Source organism: Thunnus thynnus, chromosome 4 (genome assembly GCF_963924715.1).
Source record: "Thunnus thynnus chromosome 4, fThuThy2.1, whole genome shotgun sequence".
Lineage (NCBI taxonomy): Eukaryota > Metazoa > Chordata > Actinopteri > Scombriformes > Scombridae > Thunnus > Thunnus thynnus.
Window position 1 is genome coordinate 24,120,084 of NC_089520.1, and position 21,649 is coordinate 24,141,732.

The window sequence follows — 21,649 nt, forward strand, 5'->3', positions numbered from 1 at the left end:
TCAGCTATTCATGAATTCAAGTCTGTGTTTGAAGCCCTTCCTAAGTTTTGAGTAACTACATGTTAATTTAAAAGTGGTGATTGGTTGCTATGTGTATTCGTAGCATTGTCCAATAAAAGCAATCACCTATGTAAACAGGAAGTCACTGTAGCATCACAAGCTGTGACATAATCTCCAAAATAAAAGTTTTTGTCATTATACTTTATACTGCTTAATTTCTTACTGCTTCTTTGATAGTTACAGCAATGCAGATACAGTATGTAATGAGGACTAACGCTTATTTTCATTTATTGATGAATCTGTTGATTAATTCCCCCACATGTTATGATATTCAATTTACTGTCATACACAGCAATGAAAAAAAAATAGGCTATTTGAAATACTGGAACCAGAGAATATTTGGCATTTTTGCTTGAAAAAAAATCCTGAAATTATTAAACGATTATTAATATAGTCACTAATTGTTTCATTTTTTTCAGTCGATCAACTAATCAATTGATTGACTAATATTGCAGCTTTATATGTAACAGTGCGTAAAAAAGTGGCAACAGCCTAGAGTTTAGCCAACCATGCCATCTTGCTATTGACCGCTCCTTTTTTTTAATCAACTGTTGGCCTGGACCAGCTGGCAGTGGCTAATGTTGTGGTAGGACATATCAAATCAAGCTAACCTAATGGGCTTTATTTGGTAATTTGATCTAATGTTATTGGCCTATAGCATTTTATATTTTATGTTGTTTATTGTCAGTTCAGATAGGTTGAAATATTTAGTAAAGAGTTTCTGTGGTGTAACCTGTTTTAGTTTAGTGATGTGTAAATTTCTACTTACATTATAACTATGCCAAGTGTGAACTTGGAAGAATAGTTACCATTGGAATTGATAATTCAAATAAAAAACAGGCACATACTCTCCGGATTGTATAATTGTCCGTGATCACTTCCTGTAAACTGAGAACAGTCACTATGGTAACACTAATCCCAAAGCATATAACTAGCATAAAGCTACACTGGCTATCTGCACTTTGAAGCTGCACCAGCACCTGTTACAAGCAAAATAAGTCAACTGCAAAGGCAGCAAACAACATAAAATCCAGAGTTCAAAAAGCTGAAAAATAAATTCTCATAACCAGAACAAAATGTCAGTTTTTTTCCAGAGGAGCCAAAAATACACAACAGCCTTATCACATAAAAATGTCACCCAGAGAAGATGCCAGCTGGAGCTGTTACAGCAGGCTTTTTTTTTTTTTTTTTTGGGGCCTATGTTCATGTGCATCTGCATATCCTAGATAGGTAATGATGAGCCATAGTGGAGAACAGCTCACTCAAAGCGTGAGTTAGAAATAGCTGGTAGCCATACCAACAGAAAGAGATGTGTGGTTTTATGACAGGTGAGGGGGAATGGAGCGAGCCGAGATGAGAAACAGAAAATGGAAAGTGATGAGTATAAAGACATAGATGCAGTCAGGCGGACACACCCAGCCTACAGAGGGAATCAAAATGTTCAATTTTCAAAACTGCAGGAGAGGTCTGGGCAGATAAGGCGAATGAGAATCCCCCACCCCCACAGCTATTGCTATGATGCTCTTGAGCAAGGCACTTACTTAAGTCCTAACCACCCAGCAGAGCTGCTCAGTTGAGGACTGGGTGGCTCACTGGTGTCCATATGAACTGAATCACCTGTATGAATAATGCAGCAGAGAGTTTTGCTGACACAGACAGAAAAAAAATACCGACTAAGAACTCTGAGAAACTTCTACTGTGAGTCTGAACTGAGTGTTACAGTAGCTAGTCTGCAGTATAAAGATGGGAAGAAAGCCAGTCGAATCCATTATTCTGACTGGTGTAAGTAGATCTTGATATCAAGCTCTAAATTAAAAATAGGTCTGAGAGAAGTTAAGAGGGCAGGGAGGAGAGGATGTAAACCTGGCTGCAACGATGGAGATGATTTAAGGGGTGAAATGATACATCAGGGACTGGTGCATAACAATAAGAAAAATATAAACAAGACACAGTCAAACAAATGCAGTATGGTGTAACAACAGACATGGGAAAAAGTCCTTCTCATGTGCAAATTCAGTGTAAATATCACCAGAATTTGGATCTACTGTTTTAATATTAAAGGTTTTTGATGCATCTCCCCTCACACCTGTCCCTTATGTTTTCCTGTCTCTCTCCTTCTCGGAAAACATGAGCTCAAATGCATCTCAAACACATACTTTGGGGGATTGAGACATGGCTTCAGGCCATGTTCACAGCCTCCGCTCCCAGTGTGGCTTCTCAGCTGCTCAGGGTGTTGCACATTTCACAATTATTTTAGCAGCCCACAATTTAGCACTCAAAATATGTGATACTTGCCTGTGTTTTTATTTCGCAGTTTCACAGGTGATTAAAGCTATTTCACTTTCAGTATAAAATGGTGAGGGAAGGTATTTTTGTTGGCGTGTGGAACTGTGGAACAGTTTGGAAGGAAAATGTGGTGAGATCCACAAGACCATCAGAATGGCTTACCTTGTGTTTTTTACAGAAGGTGAGATGGGAAATTTAAAGTTTATGCACAACTCAAAATAATATGCTGAAAGAATTTTACTTTATTGCAATTACCTCACCATGACCACATTCCCTGATCTGACCTCAGTCACACTCATGGATCTGTGTAGCAAATGTTGGACTGGTCAGAGCTTACTGGAGATGTCTTCAAATTTCAAGCATTTATTACAAGTGAAGGGAGGAATGCACTGTTTATCAGATGACATCTTTTATCTTTTAGCATCTGCAAAGTGCTTGCACACATGCTGATTATTCCAGCATCCAGTGCTGTGATACAGACAAATAAGAAAATCATATAAATATATTAATATATAAAATGTCTACAATTAATCTTACATTTAGTGGTATCCAGTCAAAGTTTTGAGATATCCACCGATTAAACTTGTGCCACAACCAAAACAATGGAGGTTCAGAAGTAGTTTAGTAGGTTGGTTTTTTTTCTAGGGAAATTTCATCTGATGTTGCAGCTGAGTTTCACTGGAGCTACTTTCTACTTAAAAAATTGTCCAAATGAAAACTGTTGAGAAAGAGGTCTGTGGCTCCGGCGTAACCAGGAAAATGTTTCTGAAAAGAAATGTTGCTGTTGAGATTTCAGGAGTGATTTCTTAGTGTTTTTAGTACCATTAACACCAGCATTCACCTCTGTTGTAGTGTTATGTACTTTTCCTTTTTGCTGGAGGGAGTATAGTCTGACTTTTCTGACTTTGTCATCCCATGTTATCTTATTTTTAAGATAAAAATACATTTTTTTATTGTTTGTCAGATCAAAAAAGAGCAATTAAGGTGCATTTGGTCATATGCAGACAACAATCCTGTCCCTGTTTCAGTGCTTTATTTTCCACATCAAAGTCAACTATTAAGTAGGATGAATATGTCAGTTTTGAGAAACAGAATATATGTTGATCTTTGGAGTAAGTCGTGATTTATTTCATTTTTGCATATTGTTGCATTACTTTGTCTTGTGTTGTGGCGCTGAGAGAGGAAATCTGCTAAAGTAACTTTATAATGCATCCTCATATTTTTCCCTTTCTCTCTCTCACCCCTCAGTATAACTCTCAGTGTGGGTCTAATAAAACAGAGATACAGATTTTACACTTGGTTTCCCCAGGCGTTAAATTTCAGATGCCGTCTCCTCTGCTGCATGGGTCAGACAGCAATGATAAATCAGAGGCAGCGACTTCTTGTATGAATTTCCTCTCCCTGCTTCCATATCTTGCACCTTTAAACAGGAACACCTTGAAATACATATTGCATGAGCCTTAACATACAATTTTCAGCGGTGACACTTTTCTTCTATTTTACCACTGCAAAACTCAGTGAGGTCTTTTTGTAAATAAGAATAAAAATAATTTGACTGTTTTGAAAAAAGGCGCCACAAATACTTAGTAAATATCCCCCTAGGTGTGAGTGAGAATATATGTTTGTGATTTTTATGACATTTTTAAGGCAAATGTGCCGCATTACAAGTAATCCAAGTTCTGAGTACTGCACTATTTGTAACAATTAACTATATAGAGCAGCAACTGACAGCAGTAATACTCTGCGTTATTACCCCCATACATTCTGTGGATATCCAAACAGTTCTTATGGTTGCAAACATCCTATAGTAGCCGTCCAAGGCCAACTGTAGGAGAGAGTTAGGGTTAAGGAGACTGTGGTGTCGGGCTTGGTTTGTCATCATACCCAACTGGGTATCCTACGTCTGCACACATGCCTCTATTCACGTTCACAAATCATTTCCTTCCATTTCGCCTCTCTGCTTTGGTAATCTACACTGACGTTCAGGGAATATTGAAAAGGTGAAAGGCCAAGCATGCTCAAACACACCTCCTCCTCACCACCCCTTCCCAACATTTTGCTTATGTCTTCTCTGTGCTTTTCATCATGTTACCCTCTTCTATACTCTCCTTTCCTTCTTTGTAGTACTAATTCAACTTCATTGCATCTCCCTCTCTTCCATGGTCCCCAATAACATGGTGCTCCACATCTGTACACTTCTCCTATCTACACTGTCTACGCAATGCAACACAGCAGTCGTGCACTGTGTTTATGTATTTGAGGGATGAGTGAAGAAAAACTTGAGAGAATGACAATAAATCTCCTCTGGCTGCTTGGCTATCATCAGTGTGCCCCTGAGGGAGCCATTTAACTCCCATCTGCTGCAGTGGAGCTTCTCTGTGGGTAGTGGTTGCAAACTGTGGTGTTTATGGTCTGCTCCAGGACGCGGGAGCACGGAGTGCCTTGCAGAAAAAGAAGTATGTGTGCACAGACAAACTGAATAAATAAAGCCAATAAGGAAAGACATTTCACTCCCTTTTTGAATTGGTGTGCCCAAGGTTCCTTCATTTTTTCTCTCTCATAAGGTTTTTGTTAGGAGTTGCTTTTGCCAAGAAATAGCTCAGTGTTAGACTTGTGCTTGATTGGTTGGTAGGCTTGTTATGTCTTTCCAACATGTGATATGATTTGTCTTGGTCCTTTCATCTTTATCTTTTTTGATTGTATTTTTGTAAAGGATGACTGCTGTGTATGATCATTTAAGGGATGTCTTGTGATGAAGAGCTTTATATATATAAATACATTATAGGAAGTATGGTTCAAATTAGGTTTGTGCAGCTGAGGAGAAATGATGAAATATAATCCCATTGGTGTTCTGTAACCTTTTATAAATTGTGGCGGCATCCTTTCAAAGTCTTTTTGTTTAATTTTGATTGTTTGAATGCAAGTGTTTGCCATAACTTCAAAGCAAAATGTAAGGCTACACAAAGCCAATGCTAATTATGGACTAGGTTGCTTGGAGAATTATCCATATTTCACAATAATGTCTACTAGACATCAAGATGTATGTTTTGAATAACAAGACAAAGAGTTCACAACCACACAAGTAGCTTTGTGAGGCTGCACACAGTGGTTTTGAGCTAAATGCTAACATCAGCATGCTAATATGCGCACAATGTAAAAGTTAATATGCTGATGTTAAGTAGCTATAATGTTTCTAATGTTCACCGTTTTAGTTTAGCATGCTTGAATGCTAACATTTTCTAATTAGTACGAAACGCAAAGTATTGCTGAGGCTGATGTGAATGTCATGAGTTTTGCAAGAATTTAGTCATCAACAAAAATAACATTTCGAATCAATGATGGAACCAGATGAAACCAGTTATTACAATTCATCCTGAGTGGGACATGAAAGTCTTTACCAAATTTCACAGCAATTCATCCAACAGTTGTTGAGACAGTTCATGCAACACAAATGTCAACCTCTTTAGTGGCACTAGAGGTAAAGTCAGAGGATCACTAAGGTCATTAGAATACATTATATGGTAAACATGAATGTCTGTGCAAAAACTTCCAATCTATCCAGTAGATGTTCACTGGATAAGTGAAAACTTGACCCGCTGGAGTCACCAGCGGGTCTTAGGATCACAGAGGTCAGTCGGAGTCATCCTCTGAGGACCATGAACGTTTGTACAAAATGTTTGTTCATTGCAATCCATCCATGCTGAGATATTTCAGTCTGGACCAAAGTGATGGAGTGGCCGACCAAACTACTGAATTGCCACCCGCTGCTAGCATGGCTAAAAATGATTTAGATGCCAAGATTACTAACTGTACCATTTAAACATACATGAGGTTGAGGAGGGACAACTGAAACAAACTGCAGGCCATAAAAAAAAAGTTAAATCAACATTTCTCTACCAGAGTCTGAACAAAAAATGATAATTACAAGCTTTACAGTGGTAATATCTGTTGCAGGACTGTTATGATGGATTGCATTAGACTGTAACATTGTGAATGATATTGTGTCCATGACCAGGAGATGTCATATTTTGAGATAAGACTGATAACTCTGACTCTGCTAAAGATACAGTTGCTTGATGCATAACCTTTAAGAGAGGATAAACAAAGAATAACCTATTTTCATTTATTCCTTCTCTCCACCATATCAGCAAACCTGCAACTGACTGGCTAATTTGCGATACTTTGCAATGACAGGCTTTTTTTTCACTGTAAACACAGAACAAAACATAAGGATCCTTGGCACAATTAATTTCTCACTTATGTAAACATTTTGTTTGCAGTCACACTAGAACAGAATAGCAGCAGCATGCAAAATTAGCTAGTGGGATGTTTGGATGATTCCAACTCCTACTTCTTATGGTAATGTAATAGGCATATTTCCCTCGCACAGTAAGGTGCTGTTTATTATAACTGCAAGAAAAACAGTTTTCTCTCACTGTCTGAGATATACACACACACACCCCCAAGCACACACACACCAAGTTTACTGACCAGCCTTTCAACAACTTCCCAAAGTAATTATGGCTCATAGAGAGGAAATTAAAGAAAAAACAGTTCACTCTTCCAGACAACATCCAAACAAGATCATGCCACATCATTATAAGCAAATATCCAAGGGGCCAGATACATAAAACTTATGAGCACATTACAGTTTTACTTTTGAACCCACACAAAAGCAGATACATGCATGCACATTCTTTGCATCAGATTTATAAAGCAACATGTACACATGGTTCTGAAAAATCTCAGTCCTTGTTAAATTGTGCACATGTGCATAAGCCTGATTTCCACTCCCACATATAGTCATAGACATAGACACTACTGCAAACTTTAAACTAATCATTTCATGTTAAATTAAAAGTTTGCATTTAAAGCATCAGAAAGAAAAAATGCATTTTCACAGAATGTGTATGTTGAAATGGCTTCAAACTCCCACACAGCACCCGCTCGTCTACATGACCATTATGTACAGCTGAGGCTATTAATAGCAGCCATACTGCTGAAAATCCATAACACATTCACCTGTAAATCATCATTTGATGATTTCTCAAACATCAAATGCCTCATGATAAACAATAAAAATAACAAAGAACAGGGGAATAAAAAGGTGTCTAACTGAAAACACTAAAAGCAGATTAACTGTAGACAAGAATAATGTAACTGAGCAAACAAAAGCAACTAACAACTGAAAGGAATTATGTTGCACATTAGATTTAATTTCTTACTTACATACTTATTAGGTACGCATGTTTTCATAGAATATCACTGTATATATGTGGAATGGCATGTTTTGCACACACATATTCTTTACACTGTACATCTGGCTCCTGATGTATATAAAACAAGGCCATACTTTTTATTAATACTGATATAACTGATTATAATATTATAATCGAATTATAAAACACACATATTTACTGTTTCAAATTTTCCAAAACCTTATAGAGCAAAGTAAAGAGACAGATTACTCACGTGTGTGCAGTTAGCTTAGTCACTGCACTCTCAGTTTAAATCATTTCCCTATGTAAATATAACTGACAAGAGAATTTTAAGCTCTTTAATAAAATATGCATTTGAGGCCTGTGGCAAGAGAGCACTGTAAAATCTGAGGCAATCATAAAAGAGCAGAGAGCCTTTGATGTTCAGATGAAACAAATGTCTTGTTTAGCGGAAGCTCTCTGTTTTTCTCTCTTTCTTTCTCTCTGTCACACAGGCACACAATCTGAATAAGTTTCATTAACATTTTAGGAAATGGAGAAGTCACGTGTTGCATCAGGTTATAAACACAAATCCTTGTAAACTATAATAAATATAATTAGACTACACTGTCACAATAGTATTTGAGGTTTGATAAAATGTCAATATAAGACATTTTTGACTTGTCACAGCAGGACATGTAAAACTGTCTGTGAAAAATGTCCGAGTTGCTTCAGTTGAGAGAGATAGATAATAAAAACTTGAACTGATCAGGATCTGCAGAATCAATCGAGGTCAGCTCAACATGTTTTCTGTAACAAAATGTCTAAATCTGCATGAAATCAGTCACGGTTAACTATAATTGCCTCACACTACACCTGCTGGGTGAATGAGGAAGTAGTTGATGTTGCCAAGGAAACATCCTTCACTGATGGTACTCAGACAGACCTTGCTTACGGGCCACAGACGGAGCCCTATGCCGGAACCACAACACACAACAAGGTTTTTTTGAAGTTACTGTAATAGACATCCTAGTTTGTGACCCAGCAGGACCTTGAATTTTCCTTTTTTTCTTGACTTGAGTTTTGCTTGAAGCCCTTGAAATTATTGTGCCATTACTGTGACACAATTATTATTGTGACAGTTTAATTGATATGGTGTTGCTGGAAGCAGGTTCTAGCCACTATAATGAATGAGTGAGTACTTTGTGACATATTTCCATCATTGAAAATAATAAATAATAATAATAATAATGTAATAAACTATGAATTTTAGATGAACCAGGCTGGCTTCACCAAAGCATTTTGCAAGGATTCTCACATCCCCATGCATGGGTCACACGTATGGTGTTTGTTTTGATCAGTGGCATGTAACAAAATGAGCAAATGGAGAAATTATTTTTTTCAAATCCAGCTTGCATGTTGCACATTTGCTGATACTGGCTCCAGTTTTACAAACCACTGAGGCGTTTACATGACAACAAGTGTCTACATGTTTTTTTCATCAAATGCTTTTGTTCAACAAATGTTGCTGGAATGTCTCCCAGAGTTACCTATTCATTCCAAGGACTTTGCAAGTGGCTAAGCAGTTATTGAGGTTGTATTACAATAGCTTTTCAGTCTCCGTGTGTTTTTGAATACTTAAAATGATTAACAGCACATTACAACTTGTGACCTCTAAGAATCAAAGTTTCTCATTAATGCAAAGGATGTCATCAGGTTTGTCTGACTTTAATTCCTAATCTTTTTCTTTATGAAAGGAGAGAGATTATGTATGCACAGCTCTGAACATGGCCATATAAGGATTCTGCTTTTATTATCCTGTATACACACACACACACACACACACACACACACACACACACACACACACACACACACACACACACACACACACATTGATTTCATAAATTCTGTACCTTAGTTAAATGGCACATGAATGCTGAAGTGTGTATTTGAGTCTATTCTCTTGTTCTCCCTTTTTCATGGCTAATTGTAATGGCTTTAATCTTCCTGAAATTAGTGCTTGTCTAATTAGGCAGCAGCCGTGATTTTCATTATAGAAAAAAGGCTCCTGCTGAAGGTAAAAAGAGAGAGAGAGAGAGAGAAGAGAAAAGGTTACATCAATGGCCATTCAGAGAATGGTTGTGTCTTTGGGGCACGCGATGTGATTGGCAGATCGCCACAACATGGACATCCAGACTGGGAGAGAAACAATGACGATGAAGACACTCAAAACAAACCATAATTACTAGTCTGGTAATAAACTGCAGAACAACAGAAGTAACCAGGAAATGGTAGAAAAGGAGAGTAAGAGTTGACATGAAGAAGCAGAAGAAAATAAACAGTATTCAGTGTATTCAGCCATGAATGCATTAAACTTTGTATAAGATCTTAAAACATGGTGGTCCATTTAATCCAGTGACATACTCTGCAGATCTATCTTTGAACACAAGGCCAGAATTTCTGCACAGCCTATCGCTGTTCTCGTCAGTCTTGATGCCAGCGGAGGCTCGGAGCCCTCAGTGTTGATTGATTTTGCAGCCACTTGTACGTTTTTGTATTCTGCTATCGCTATCTTGTGAGGGCTGAATTGTACTGTAAGGCACAAAGTAATTAACATTCACTATCAGCTGTGTGGCCTAAAAGCTTCTTGACAGTCTTTGTTTACCGCACTGTATTATTTACAGATTCCCTCTCCAGCTTACAAGAAACATACAAGAAGCCATACAAACACAGGCACTAGCGTCATTTTAGATTAATTTTGTCTACATCCCAGTGTGTGTGTGTGTTTGTGTGTGTGTTTGTATACGCACATGTGAATGGTAAATGGACTGCACTTATATAGCACCTTTCTAGTCTTCCGACCAATCACAGCACTTTTACAATATGTCAGCATTCACCCATTCATACACACATTCATACGCTGATTGGCAGAAGCTGCCATGCAAGGTGCCAACCTGCTCATCGGGATCTAATGCTCAGTCGGACACACACTCACACACCACTGGCACAACCATCAGGAGCAATTTGGGGTTCAGTATCCTGCCCAAGGACACTTTGACATGCGGACTGGAGGAGACGAGGATCGAACCGCTGATGCATGAATGCATGTACAGAGACCAAGGGAAAGGGGAAAAAAGGTGAGCTCAAGCAATGATCCAAAATTTAGATTTATATTCATGAATATCTTCTATGATATAATGCACTGTATAATATTGTATAATTTACAATGAAAGAAGTGCAGGTTGCTGTGAACTTGTGATCGAAATGCATTTAGGTAGGAGGAACAGTCAGAGAGACAGAGAATTCAACAGCCCTGAAGACACCCTCACACACCAGATTTATTCAATTTTGTGTCTGTGTGTTTGAGAGAGAGAAAGCACAAAAAGAAGCAGGTGAAATGAGAACCAGAGGACAGGTTCAGGCAGAAATGAAAAACAAACAAATGTTCTAAAACATTCTCCCATTGGCTCAGGAAAGCTTAGACAAATGTCTTGACATTTCCAAGCAATGGAATATGAATCACTCTTCATTACCGCAGAAACATGAAAACAAACTCCAGTGGGCAGCACATCTACCAGGGCGATGCATCACTTTATATGGGTGTGTGTGTGTGTTTCTCACTGCTCCTCCGCCTCAGTGATTCTCCCTCTGAGAAGCTAAAACAAAGCCGCAGCGCAGTCTCTCCAGCTGAATTTACTGATCAACTGATGGTTAATATCTGGCAGTGTTGTTACACAGCACATCCACCAAAATCACACACTCATTCATCCAACTGTTGTGTAAGACCACAGTATGGAAGTGATCCCAACTCACCAGCCATATCTGATTCACGACACTGTCAGTCCACCAAAACAAACACTAATACAATAAATAAAATGAAATAAATTACATCCTAGTATGATCAGTCATTTACAGCCTCAGATTGAAAACCATGTCAAATAAGTTGATCATGCACTTTATACATGATACACTAAGAGTCAAGCTATGGTGGCTGGCCAGTTCATAGGAAGGCTTGCTGCTCCGCCTTCCCTACATGCGCCCTACATAGTGGAAATAGCAAAAGAGCCACTTGGACATTTCAATTTGAGAGGTTTCCACCACAAGCAGCCTTTGTAGCCTGTAAAGAGAGATTAAAGGCTGCCACAAGAATAAAAATTTGGCAAGCAGTTGTGTTATCTCTCAGCTGCAGTGTGTCCCAAATTAAAAATGAATAATTTGGCAAAGATGTCTATTTCCCTTTCTAACCATGCCATATAAGTTCTCAGTTAATAGAGAAATGGTTTGATATTAAACTTGAAATAACATAATTAAAGGCTATGCTCTCAATATAGAGGCTTAAAGCCCACTTGTATTTGCACTGCTAAAGTCCCCATAATAAGTGACATCAATATGCACCGTGGGGAAAACACACACACACTGTCAAAAAATGTTTTTTGCAACAGTTTAGCAACTGTGTCATCATCCGGGGCGTACTGTAGGGAGAGACAGACATATTTAGTATTGCAGCATGAAATGCTTACTGCGTATATATCTGAGACTTCTGTCTCTCTAAACAGCATATCCCTGATGACCACATCAAACGTCATGTGTGAGGCCTGAAAAATACTTCTGCGTCTGTGAATTTGTAGATGCGTGCATTATGTGCAGATGTACACACAGGTGTCTGAACTTCAAATATGGATATGTGCAGTACTACTGTATGTAATGGGAAACAACCAGAAACAGAAGAGAAGCCCAGAAAAGGTCACCAGTTGCAACCCAACGACTAATTAAATATGTCCATGTTCTCTGTTTTAAACGTGGATGTTTAAAACAGAGACCCATTTAAACATGGCTTTTTAAAACAGGGCTACTGGATATTGTTTTACCAGTCAGCATTTGCTTGACAAAAATGACCGCAAATATACATAATGTGTACTTAGATTTTAGAGATGCATTTATAGGTGCATATCAGCTGCTCTGCAAGCCTCTAAACCCTGCAGTTGCCCAGAAACCCCTTCTCTTTAGCCCTATACAGTTTCATAAAGTTAATAAACAATCAGTATCTAAGGCATAACATCTTCCTTATGTGCTTCCCCTTGAAATTCAACAATTTATGCAATGTAAAAATATTATGTTAGGTCCTAAGGTTATTACAAAGATAGAATTTCTGAATACCAACTACATACAGACAATGACCCAAGTTAAAATAAATGGGAATTATCCATTAAGATCAAATTAATGATGCATGAGGACCAGTGTATTCTCTCTGTAAACCCAGTACTAAACTGCCCAGTGAAACTAGCAAGTCTTATTACTCTCAAAACCAAACTAAGACAGTACAGGCTTGTTTTACAGTGTGGTAACATCAAGTATTATGTTAATTTGGATACGAGTTGACAGACATGCTAGCCGCTCTGTGAGCCTGTACTTAGGCACAGTGTTGTTTTGAACTGAATGTCAATACCAGCATGCTCACAACTGCAATGCTAACATGCTGATGCTAAGCAGGTATGATCTTTAAAAACTAAAAGTATTTAATATATAATTCTCCAAATTAGTCAATCAACAGCTTAATGTGTAAATCAGTTACAAATTAGAGGTAGTATCCTTTTCTCTAAAACCAGCTTGGGATACTGTTTTATCTGCAAGTGTGGAGTGTCAAATGTTCGCCAACACTAGCACATGTCAATAATGTGGAAATTTTTGCATGGCTCACTCAAGAACACACAGAGACACAAAGAAAGCATTAAACATTATTATTTGTTGAAGCAGTTGTAGACACTGTACAATCCATTACGCAATCAGTAACAATTATACAAATGTCCAAATACATAAATACAAAACAAAAATACAATTATCTTGTATTTTTGGAGAGAAAGTGTGTTGTTCAGCTGGCCCGTCCTCTAAAGATTGCTAACACAAACCAGACAGCTTAATACCTTTCTAGAAGCAAAGCTAAAAACAGTCAGATCCCTAAATGGACACTTCCACAAACTGTTACACCTTCTTACAAACAAGTATGATCATATGATGATCTCACAGAGACCAAATTGTCAATGACTTCAAACAAGGACATCCTTCAAATTTAGCTCGTCTAGGTACCTCATGATCTACACAGTATCTAAACCAGTAGGCTTAAGGCAAAGATATCTCTAGCTAACCCCAGAGGTCAGCAAACAACCCTCATATAGAAACAAGTTTGAGAGTTCAAATAGTCTAAGAATAGGATTTCTTATACCACAATGTCACAGTGACATTACTATCACATTGAATTTACAACAAACATTGACCCCTTAGTTTGAAAACAAAATATTTAACATATATAATATATATAAGAAATACACCAAACAATAACCACTACTTAAATCTCTCTCACAATAACATGTCAAACAAGTTCAAATTTAATATTCAGAAAATTCCTCTTAATGTTCTCCAAAGTAACAGATTCAGACCTAAGAACCAGCAAATCCAACTGAATGTGACATTTAAATGACTTCACCTGAACTGAGCTGAAAGAGCCCAGCCAACTGATGATGATGGATGGTACGTGTATAAAGAGATCACAGGATACCCCATTAACACACATTTTTCTCAGTCAGTGTGAGAGCACAGGCTGAGGAGACGAGCAGTAATTTGGGTAATTTTGCTACATGCTTCACCCTTCTTTAATGACAATAATTATCTGTAGAAAACATCTGTAGGATGTGTTGTCTCCCCCACCCTTCCTCTCTGTCTTTGTCTGATCAATGTCTTTTCCTCTCATCTCTTTCTAAATCACCCATGTCTCTTCTTCCTTCTCCTCCTCCTCCTGCCATTTCACTTGTTTTATCTCACTCTCTCTCTCTCCCTACATACTTTACCAAACAAATTAGCACCTACTTCTGTCCATTTCTATACATTTCTCATCACAAGCAAAGCCAATTTTATAAACACTACACCTCCGTAATATCAGCAACACATTTGCTCACAACTCAGCACCTTCATTATACCCTATTAAGCTCAAAATGTGCATTCTGGTTACATTCAGTAAACTTCAGCAAAACAGATGAGAGTTCTGCTACCCCATGTAAGCCTGATCCTGGCTACAGGTCAGATTCAGGCAGATGGTTTAATATTACAAGATGCTATAGTGTTTTGTGCTGAGAGTTGGCTGCAGTTTGCCTTTTTCTAGATTGGTTATCATCTGCAACAGGTTTGTACTGCACAGCACTTGGAAAACAGTTACTGATCCACACCCTGGAATGGTTCTGAGAATGATAATTGTATATGGGTCCAAAGCATGTCCCTGCTGTGGTAAGTAATCAGAGACTATCACATTGGCTGAAGCCAATGCAGAAGTACCTTAGAGTGCAACTCTACTGAAGGCCGCTAGACGCTGGCTCCAAAAAATCCCTTCTCTAACTGACTCCCATTCAAAAAAGGTCAACTTCTCTCTAGAAATACTAAGTCACTAAAGTTTTTCAACGAGTCGCTATGCTTTCAATGGCTAATTTTGTGCCCTCTAATAAGTGAGCTGATCATTTTGGAAATTATTGCTCCGTTAGTAAGATTTTAAGTCATAAGTTTAATGTTACTTGATTATGATACCTGCCCTGTTACCACAATTTAACTAAAGTAGCTAACGTTAGCCCAAGTGTGTGCTGCTCAGTGTCCCAGTAAGTTAGCATTCTCTTTAGTCCAAGGTAGTGGAGTGTGTTTCCAGAGCATGAAAGACAACACCCTGCACTCCTTATTTGGAAGGTCTTAACCCTAACCCTAACCCTAATCCTCCAAATGGAAAAGATGGTGCTGACCATAAGTTGTAACTCTGGGTTTCAAACTGGCTCCACTTCAAACCAATGGGTGGTGTCACGCCTCACTACATCCATCTTTATACAGTCTATGTTCTTAACTCCCCTTTTCACACACCATACTGTTCCCAGATCACATTTGGAGTAGTGTTTCGCCAGTTAACACTACACACTAAAATCTTACTCACCCCAGTGGTTTCTCCAGTCGGCTGGCGGGTGATCCAACAATCTCCCCAAGAGTACAGAACGTCTGACCCAAAAAGTCCTGGAATGAGGAAAAAATGGAGGGCAGGTAGTTTTGGAGTAGACACAACAAATCAGTGTTAGGGTTTGGTCAGACTTGAAACTCAGGAACATTCCTCCCATTCTACTTACACTGAAACTCATACAAATGTGAAATTCAAGAATTTGTTTCTGCCAATGAAGCTTGTTCCCTTATGCTTCTTCAAATTTGAAGGTTTAAAATTTGGCCTGTGAATCCAAAGTTTTACCCAACAGGAATGACGGTTTTTGGTGTGACATCCTCTGTTTAAAACTAACAAAATTACTATAGATTTAAGTGGTGTCACATGACCCCATTTTATATTAAGTTTGCACTACAAAGTGCAAAAGCTTGATGGTGTGCTGTCAACTGTAAGACAGATATAGTGTTCTCCGTTTCCTCAAAGACCACTACTGTGCTCAACAATTTGACATCATGTCCAGTTTTGATATGAAATGTAAGGCAAATTTGTTGGACTGAACTCAAAAGCCACTGTGCCATTAAGGTCAGTATGTACATATATATGGTAAGCATGCTTTGATGAATTGTGGAGGGTAACAGACAAATGAGAGAAGATGGAGGGATTGAAAGCATTATGGACAACGACAAGGAATATGATTCACAACTATCTCAAGGTTTTTTAGAGATAGACAGCCTCTCAGTATCATCCAGCATTAATCTGGTACATAAGACTGCCAGTTCTTGACAGGACAGAAAACAATCATGCTGAGTGTTTGGTTTCAACACTGTCTTTTTTTAAAATAATCACAGGACAATCAAAACCAAAGATTTTTGCCTTGGCAGATAGGGCAAACTAAAAATATCAGCATCAGGCTATAGTGTGTCTTTGGTCTGTTATGCCCACTGATTCCACTCACTACTACTAGGGAGAGCCTGATCCTATCAAAAGCTGTGGAAAATCTCACCATCTTCATAACTATCAACAAAAACGTAAACTAGTGAAAGACCAAATGTCAGTTTTTTTCCCCAGTATGGCCAATGTGGAACCCTTTGAGTGGATAAGAGTGATAACATTAGTTAAGGGTTGCTCAGATGGCTTTGCTTGATTGCTACAGCACCCACTCAGATCAGTGACACCATCCTTCCTCTTGAGAGAAGGATCATTAATATGAGACAGCAGCCATGCAGTGTCAGAGGTGCGAGAGATGCTGGGACCTACGTTGAGTTCTGCAGGCTTCCAGAAAGGTTGGGCAGCAGCAGCAACAACAACAGTGACAATAACAACAACAACAGAGCACATCATATACCAGAACACAACACTATACAATACCTAGCACTCCTAACACTGCTCAAGATGATGAGGTGAGAATGGAAAGACACAACATACTGTGCCATAACTGTCCAAAAACTCAAACCTAAGCATGCAATGGGTTGAATTAAAGCAAGTGATGAAAAAATGCAAACCCTGGTCATCCAAATACATCAAATAATCATCAAAACTGATTATTTTGATAGCACACTTTGGTCAATGCTTTCAGTCACCATAGTTTCCAGCTTTGTGAAAAAACAGTGTATGCTTTGCTATTGAAACAAAAATACTGTACATAAAATGATGGTATATTGCTTAGAATAGAAACTAGTGGTTAAAAGCATTGCATAACTTAAGCTTTTCTATATGGTTGTACGGGAAATAATTGCACAATGCCTATCATTGACTACCGCAAATGAGAAAAAATATAAGACTATATAAAACTACACTGTAGATATATAAGAAATTGCATTTCCATGGCAAATTGCAGCATGGATAATTCCTGTAACTCATTCTATAAAATGAAAAAGAAACAATTGTATTTGGATTTTACTATGAACCAAGCACTACAAAGGGTTTGCTTTATTCCATCAAGGAGACAACATGCAGTAGGCAACACCCAAATAGAAACATGCAGAAACAGAAAGACCACTGATAAAGGGTTTGGCCAATCTCAAATCACGTATTTCAATAAGCAATATTAACTTTTTTAATTTTCGGAGCCATTCAGGCCAATAATCACAATTTTACTCAAGACTGGCCACTTATCAGTGATTCGAGGTTTGAAATAAGAATGAGCACTCACATGTTTGGACAGGTCTGGGCTTTTAGAGTCCACATCATACCTGAAAGGGAACAAAATAAAAGCAGCAAAGCAATTTCTACTTTAACAGCTGTAGAGGAGACTCTTATCTAAGTGGAGACATTTTGATTGATATGCTCTTAAACAACAGATTTCAAATGAACCCCAGTGATCTGTCATCATCCAAGGCAGAAAGAATTACACTGATGGTACACTGCACTTCCAATTTTTGGCTTTTTGGATGTTTTTGTTTGTTTGTAAGGAAATACTATGTCTCAAACTTGGCAAATCTGGGGGAGAGGAGGGATATGACAACAAGGATATAATTGTGGAGTATTAAAAGGAATCAGAACACATGAAACAGCGAGAACAAACAGAAGAAAGAGACTAGCTTAAAGGAAAATCCCAGTAGGTGAAGAGGTGGGTGGACATCATTAGACATAAAAAGGACAAAAGTCATCATATGTGTAAAATACACAATGAGCCAAGATAAAAAGAGGGGAGGACCTTAGCATCTTTTCAGATGTTACTATCAATGGGGCAGAGCAAGTGGTGAAGAGTTCAATAAGACCTTTTCTCTTCTTCCATAATAATGAGTGTTGGTCCTGATCTGATTTGCATGTGAATATAAAGCAATGAAAGTGAGGAAAATGGAGCATATGAGATGTACTAAGATTAAATATCTGATGAAACGATAGATCCAGTTCACCAAGACATTAATCAAGCACAACTAAACAGAAACAGAGTCATATTTAAGTAAAGGCTTATGAGAAAAGATGCTGATAGGCTGCACAAACCAGGCTATAGTTTATGTCTTTCTCTCACTATTAATTCAAAAGAAAGATCATATGATAAAGTTACCAAATTGCATGTATTTTTATATTGTTTGATGGCATAGCTGCAGAAGATATAAAGGTGGGTTGTACTAGAGGTCATTCTTTTGAAAGAAGTTTGAGGAAATGGTTGTTTATGTGATTTCATATGGAAATTAACTGTATCTATAAAAGAGCTGAACAAAATAAAATAAATGCAGAGACAGCATTCTTTATGTTTCCAGCCCATAAAAGCTGGCAGTTAACCCTACAAGCTGTCCAACATCACAGTCCATATGGAAGAATGATCATGTTGATATATTGAACAAGACTAAGAATTTACAGCCATACTATAGCGGCTCTGTGAGGCTGTAGGTAGGCACAGTGATGCTTTTAGATCAATGCTAATGTCAGCATGCTAACATGCGCACAATGACAACGCTAACCTGCTCATGTTTAGCAGGTATAACATGATATATAGTGTGATTTTCTACATCTTATTTTAGCGTGTTAGCATACAAACATTTGCTAATTAGCACTAAACACAAAGTACAGCTGAGGTTGATGGTAATGTTATTAGTTTTGCAGGTATTTAACAACATGAATAACATGAATGTCTGTACTAAATTTAATCCATCCAACAGTTGTTGAGAGATTTCACTTAAAACCACAAATTTCACTCTCATGGTTAGGATTCCTCCTCTGGGCATCATGGACATCCATAGCAAATTTCACGGCAATCCATGTGATAGAAATATTTCAGTCTAAAATGGCCAACCGACTGAGATTGCCATCCACCACTCGTGTCAGAAAAAAATTATGTTGAAGTAAGAAAATCCTCAAGGAGAGACAGAAAGAGAGAGACTGCTTGATGAAAGATGAGAATGATGCAAAAGAATATGAAAATCACTGTTATGTCATGATACTAATCATGAGGTCAGTTTCTTCAGACTAACCTAACTCAACTGATTTTTCAATCAACACACTGAGAGATAAAAATGCTTCGCAGTAAGGACAGAGGGCAGGTGAGAAGGCACGGTGATAATAAGACTTCAAAGAAAATCACTCACAAGTCGAAGCGAAGATTCTGCTTCTCCTCAAAAAAGTAGTCCAAGATGTACTTTCGAACAAAGTCGGGGTTCAGGGTGTTGTCTATCACCTCTGTTCTGCCAAACTGTGCAAGGAGAAAGACAGATGAGGTCAGGAGGGAACGTGGATGAAAAGAAAATACTGTTTAAAAAACAAATACAGTTAGAAATGGTGTTTGGTTGAACTTAATGTTTTTTCTACTTTTTCTTCTTTTTTTCAGACTTTTTACACTTGCATACGCATATATTTACAGAAAGCTGATTAATGGAGGTGCTTTCACACGCTGCTGCTGTGCAGAGGAAACCAAGGGTGTGTTTCTTGGTTTCTTGATCCTCACTTCTCTCCCACATTAATTACAGCAGGATAACTCACTCATCCACCCCACAGAGAGTAAGAGAAGATACAAAGGAGGAGATGAGGAAAATATGTGTGTAGAGAGAGAGAGAAATAACATGGGCAGAGAAAAAGAGCGGAAGAAAAATGGCTGAATAGATATGAAGAGCAGTGGTGAAGAAAAGGAGGCAAAACTGGAGTGGGGAGTGGGGAGTTAGGACAGAAAAAGAAGGGGGAGAGTGGGAGTGGGAAAGGAGTGGGAAGGAAGAGGAGGAGAAAAGCAGTGATTAAGGCCTCCTAATTAGTGGGATTCTCACTCCCAAAGTGCCAAATGCGGGGGGGAAATGCCAGAGAAAGGCTGGCAAAGACTCATCAACATCACGTGCATACACTGTACAAAAAGCTGATTAAGGGTTCCCCATATGAGATATAATAACATATAAATCATTTAATACCTCCTAGATTTACCATATTTAATCAAATACTTCATCAAAATGAAGTGTGAAGTTTTAATTCTTGAATGCTTTATAATTATTAAGTGATTAAATACTTTATGGAAGTAAGAACTATTCTGCTGCAGCAAAAATTGGTTGGCACAAGCACAAATAGTGATGGAGCCACAATTTATGGTGTTATTGATGGACAATATGCATCAAGTAAACTGCTTGTTGGATGGTCAAACTGATTCTGAATGCTCCTCCTTTTTACCTTTCTGACACTTAACTGTAAAGGCTCGTGCACACCTTCAGTTTCTTGTTGGCAGGTGTGTCCATATGCAAGAGAAGAGAGAATTACCTGATGACCTGATTATGTCATCAAGGTCTGAGGACCGAAAAGTATTTTCTATATAGAAGTTTTTCTATATATAATTTTCCATATAGAAAATTGGAGACATCTATTTATCCAAAAGAAACTGACAGAAACACCTTTTTACACTCTACAAGTTTCCACCTTGACCATATGATCAGTAACATCCTATATGGTCAGTTTGTGAGACTGAGAAGAATATGTAGTAAAGAAGAGGATTATCAAACTAAGGCTAATGAAATGTCTCAACGTTTTAGACAAAGGGGATAAGACCAGATACTTATTGATTAAGCTATTGGAAAAGCTAACAGAATAGATTGGGAATAGTTATTAAATCCTCCCCCTAAACATACTGAAAACAGAATAACTTTTGTATCTGAATTTTGTACGGTATCTATGCAAGTCAAACAGATTATTGACAAATATTGTAAAATTCTGGGATGTGACCTAAGTTTGAATCATTTGTCATCCTCTAGACCTCATTTTTGCTTCGAGAGAGGCAGAAATGTCAGAGATATTGTTGTCAGTTCTATGTATAAGGAACCTGCACAAACTAACTGGCTTTCTCAACAAATGTTGGAAACTATAAATATGGAAAATGTGCAAACTGTTCAAACACATTTGATAGCAAGACATTTAATCACCCTCATACAGGAAAGACATATGATATAAAAGAATTCATTAATTGTCTCTCTACACATCAAGAAATGCCCATGTAGCTTAATGTATGCAGGTCATCTTAAAGTGAGAGTTGCTGAGCGTAAGGCTGCCATTACAAATGGAAATATGGATTATGCCATTGCTAGGCACTACAAGGAGAAGGACCATAGGGGTACTTCCCTCAAATTTATCGGCACTGAAAAAGTACGACCCAGTCCAAGAGGTGGTAATTTGATTAACCAGCTCTTAAGAGGGGAGGCATTTTGGATTTATGAATTGAATACAATTGAACCGT

The 21,649-nt window shown here is 38.0% G+C and overlaps 1 protein-coding gene across 7 annotated transcripts in view; it reads right to left on the bottom strand.

Annotated features, from left to right (window-relative positions):
- cpne5b (copine Vb) overlaps positions 1-21,649 on the bottom strand; it is a 128,020-nt gene that overhangs the window by 64,346 nt on the left and 42,025 nt on the right. For all 7 annotated transcript variants that reach the window (XR_010928186.1, XM_067587778.1, XM_067587779.1 and 4 more), the window contains 3 exons: positions 19,536-19,639; positions 17,657-17,696; positions 15,508-15,584 (listed from right to left, as the gene is read on the bottom strand). Coding sequence is in view for 6 of the 7 variants with exons in the window: in XM_067587778.1 (XP_067443879.1) it covers positions 15,508-15,584; positions 17,657-17,696; positions 19,536-19,639 (221 nt within the window). In the remaining variant the exon portion in view is untranslated. The remainder of the gene's footprint in view (positions 1-15,507; positions 15,585-17,656; positions 17,697-19,535; positions 19,640-21,649) is intronic.